The sequence below is a fragment of the Frankliniella occidentalis genome, unplaced genomic scaffold, assembly GCF_000697945.3.
Source record: "Frankliniella occidentalis isolate FOCC.00 unplaced genomic scaffold, Focc_3.1 Scaffold15, whole genome shotgun sequence".
Classification (NCBI taxonomy): Eukaryota; Metazoa; Arthropoda; class Insecta; order Thysanoptera; family Thripidae; genus Frankliniella; species Frankliniella occidentalis.
Window position 1 is genome coordinate 731026 of NW_026267145.1, and position 3899 is coordinate 734924.

The window sequence follows — 3899 nt, forward strand, 5'->3', positions numbered from 1 at the left end:
CTGCCCGCCGGGTCCAGTCCAAGGGGCGGTCCACCCGGTCGTCGGCCCAAGTCGGCGCACAGTGCTATCCGTGAGGACGCCGCGCGTGGCTCCGTCGTGCTCCGTGCGCCCCCCGTGCTCCGTCCCCGCAGCGCGGCGCAGCGCGGCGCAGTGTGCCTCGCGCGCGTCCCCCAAGTACGTCGCCACAGAGCTCCGCGTCCCGGTCGCGTCCCCCAAGTGCGTCGCCGCAGTGCTCCGCGTCCCGGTCGCGTCCCGCGGACTCTCTCGCGTCGCCGCGCTCACTGCGGCCACCGGGGCCGACCGTCTCTAACGGGCTCAACAAGTTGCGGGCCCGTTCATACGCCAGATTGTGACAAGTGCTGAAAATTGTATTAACGCCAATTCGGTGAGCGGCCGGGGGGCCCCAGCTGAACTCCCCCCTCCCTCCCTCGCCGGCCGCCCCCGCGCGACCCCCCCAAGTGATTACCATCCGCGAGCGGCAGCCCCTGTCTTGAGGCGGCCGCGGCCCGCCGCCCCACCTGCGCGCCCGCCGCCCATGCCGCACCTGTGTGAGTGACCGCCGCCCCCGCCGCCCCGCCCCCGCGCGCCATGTTCCTCGACGGTGCGAGGTGCGCCGCCCCCTGCGCCGCCCCCAGCGTGCCCCCAGGCGGCGCGGCCCTCGCGGACCCGAGTGCCCAGGTGTGCACACTGCCAGCCCCGATGCATCGTGATGAACTCTTGTGCCTGGGAATGTGTTCGACGGCGCAAAGTGCTCTAGTGAAAAGAAAGTGATCGCGACGAGGACAAGATCGACGCTCGGAGAGACAGTGCAGTTTCAGTGCGATGTGCAGCGTGAACAGTGTCGGAAATGAATGCGCCGGGAATGTGGGAAGTGGCTGCTCAGCGTTGCATGCGACACGTTCGGCTTCAAGTTGATTTCTAGATTGTAAATTATACTGTGTGTCAGGGCTACGACACGGCAGTCTGCGGGTTTGCCTACTCGCTTTACCCTTAAGGCGTCATGGCCCCCAGGGTCGGCAAACCCGCAATACTGATACTGCCGAGTGGAAACCCTGGCGCAGCCAAAGGCCGGCAGAGTCGGCCGCGGCGCCGCGGCCCGGGAGGCGCGCGGTGACTTGAACGCACGCAGGGCCTCGCATGCAGGGAATGCCCAGGACCGTTCGAGGCAGCCGGGGGGCCTCGCGCAGAGCTCGGGGAGGGGGCGTCGAGGTGCCCTGCAGGTGGGCGACTTAGGTAGCCTGGCCCAGTAATTTAGACGACGTCAGTCAGCCAATCACAGAGGGCATCTTCTGGTTTCATCTGGCACTCACTCACTAATCAAATCTCGCATAAACTTGCTGTGCCCATAGGGAAGAGCCATGATGGCTTCACACGGTACAATGCATTGAAACTAGGTGGTGTCCAGTTGGAGGCCAACTAACGTCGCCTCGCGGTGGACAGCGCGGCAGGGAGGGACGTGTCCCGGGCGGTGCGGTGGCGGAGGCCTTTGGTCCGCCAGCGCGGGGTGACGGGGTGACGTGTTGGCGACGCGTCGGCGCCTCGCGGATGGGTAATCAACGGGCGGGGTGGGCTCGACGGAGTAATCACTACGAGAAAATGCGTACAGCTCAACCTTTCAGCCAACTTTTTGTCACTTTCAATTTAACTTTTATAGAAATGTGTACAACTACTTTCTGTATGATTACCCCCTCGACGGGTGGGCTGGGCCGGGCCGTGGTGCGGGGGGGAGCGGGAGAGCCTGCAACTGCTTATTGCCTGCATCCGCTGGCAGGACCTCGCGGGGGGCTCGGGAACACCTTTGCTGACCACGCCTTTTGACGCCATGCTGCAGGAGCCCCAGGAGTCCTCGTGCGTGTCGCAGACCTCGGCCGGCGAGGCCTCCGCCAGCCCGGCGACACCCTCACCGTCGTGCAAACTCCTCCTGCTGTCCGCGGCGCCCGTGAAGGAGGACGCGGCCAAAGCCGTGTCCGAGGTGCAGCACCAGGACGACGACGTGCACCCCGACGGCAGCGCCCCCCTCGTGCTGACCGTGCCGGGCAGCGTGGTGGTCAGCGGCCCCGGAGCCCCCACCGCCAACCCCGTCGTGATAGCGCCCGGCGAGTACATCGCCCTGGAGGACGAGCCGGCAGGGGACGTCGACAGTCCGGGAGGTGAGTGTGCAGCACGATCACTGTTAGGTATTCCGGGAGGTACCCCATCGGCCCCGTGCGTGCAACCAAAGGGAACACGGTTTGGTCACAGTGGCGTCAAATGATGTAGTGTCAATGTTTGGTCATTTGGTGGTCAGCTTTGATGTCATTATGTAAGGTGCCATTTGATGCAAAATTGACGACAAATCTTGACACTGACATCACTTGATGTCATGTTGACGAAACCGTGTTCTCTGGGATCATGTTATGATTATACTGCACCGTGTTAGGGCGTGCGGGCACCGCTCGGCACCAGAAGGTCCGTGCGGCCGCACGCCCCGCAGTGCAAGCCGCACCTCGCGGACACCGTGAGCTGAGCGCCCCCTGTTCCTGCTGCCCGCAGCGCCGTGCGAGATCCCCTCCGCCACGATTGACCGGTGGCGCGTGTCGGCTGCGCTCAGCGGCTGGTCCACGTGCGTGTGGGCGGACGACCCCGGCGACCCCGGCCCGGCGGGCGTGGCCATCGACACGGCCACCGTGGCGACGGAGGGCTACCCCTACGCCATGGACGGCGCCATGCCCGGCGGCCCGTTCGACGACGCCATCTTCACGGACTTCGGGCCGTGCGGCGGCGGCGGCGCCGGGCCGCTGCTGTCCGGGGCGGGCGGCGGCAAGCAGGACGGGCGCGCGCACCACGCCAGCCAGGTCGGCGACAAGGTGATGCTGTCCGACATGATGCTGGGGCTGCCCTCCATGTCGCCGCATCACATGAACAACAACAACAGCACCAGCAACAACAACAACAAGATGGAGGGCGGTCAGCAGCAGCACCTCCACCAGTCCGGCCACGGCCTCGGCGGCCTCGGCCCCGCCGGCCTACACGAGGTGGGCCAGGGCCTCTACCACCAGGAGCCCAGCCAGCCCGCCGTGGCCTCGCCCAGCCCCGGCCACGGCCACGGCCACGGCTCCAAAGCGGGCGGCGCTGACGGCCACCACCAACCAGGTAAGCCCCACCCTCCTCGGCGAAATCACTTGCGTACATTAACTCGTACGCCCAGACCTTTACTGATGGCGAACTAATTTGAACGAACAACCTACAGGTAATAATGGCGTTCGAACAGTAAAAGTAAAGCGCAACATTCGTTGTGATAGCATAATACTGAATAATACTGTATAAAATGATGAGATAGGAAGTGCAGATAGATCGTGACGTTTCAGCTCCGTTCTCAACCTCGTGCGGTGCATAATGTAATCTTTAATCGTGTGTCGCAGTGGCAGCCGAGCAGACTACCCCGAAGAAGTCCGAGTCCAAGAGCTCCAAGAACAAGACGGACAACAACGGCATCAAGAAGAAAAAGACGAGGTGAGTTTGGCACCGCCTCCATGTCATTTTTATATGAAAACGGAGGGGCAATGTCGTTACGCCCGCACTTAGGGATGAGGCCAATAATATCATTGTTGGGGTCATCATCGCATAAAACATCAATACCACAGTGCCGCGGTCGCGGTGTATCCCATCTGCGATGACGACGATTCTTCCGGCAAACGGGGGATGGGCCTCCATCAACATTATTATTTATTCCCTGCGCCGGTGAAAATCGAATTATTTATTCCCGATCGAGCCGTGGCCGCGCCCCTCGCCCCTCGCCCGTGCCGCGGTGCGGAGGTGAGGACGGCGCGCCAGATGACGAGGGTGCCGCGGCCGCCGCGGCCCGCCGGCCTTACTGGAGCGTGACGCCCTCGCGACGATCTGGGCGCCCGCCCCGCCCC

The 3899-nt window shown here is 63.9% G+C and overlaps 1 protein-coding gene across 1 annotated transcript in view; it reads left to right on the top strand.

Moving 5' to 3' along the window:
* Window positions 1-557: 557 nt before the first annotated feature.
* LOC113211538 (NK1 transcription factor-related protein 1-like) overlaps window positions 558-3899 on the top strand; it is a 9136-nt gene continuing 5794 nt past the window's right edge. Inside the window, exons 1-4 of the mRNA XM_026429931.2 lie at window positions 558-678; window positions 1832-2150; window positions 2533-3132; window positions 3402-3492. Coding sequence (XP_026285716.2) covers window positions 589-678; window positions 1832-2150; window positions 2533-3132; window positions 3402-3492 — 1100 coding nt within the window. The 5' untranslated portion in view covers window positions 558-588. The remainder of the gene's footprint in view (window positions 679-1831; window positions 2151-2532; window positions 3133-3401; window positions 3493-3899) is intronic.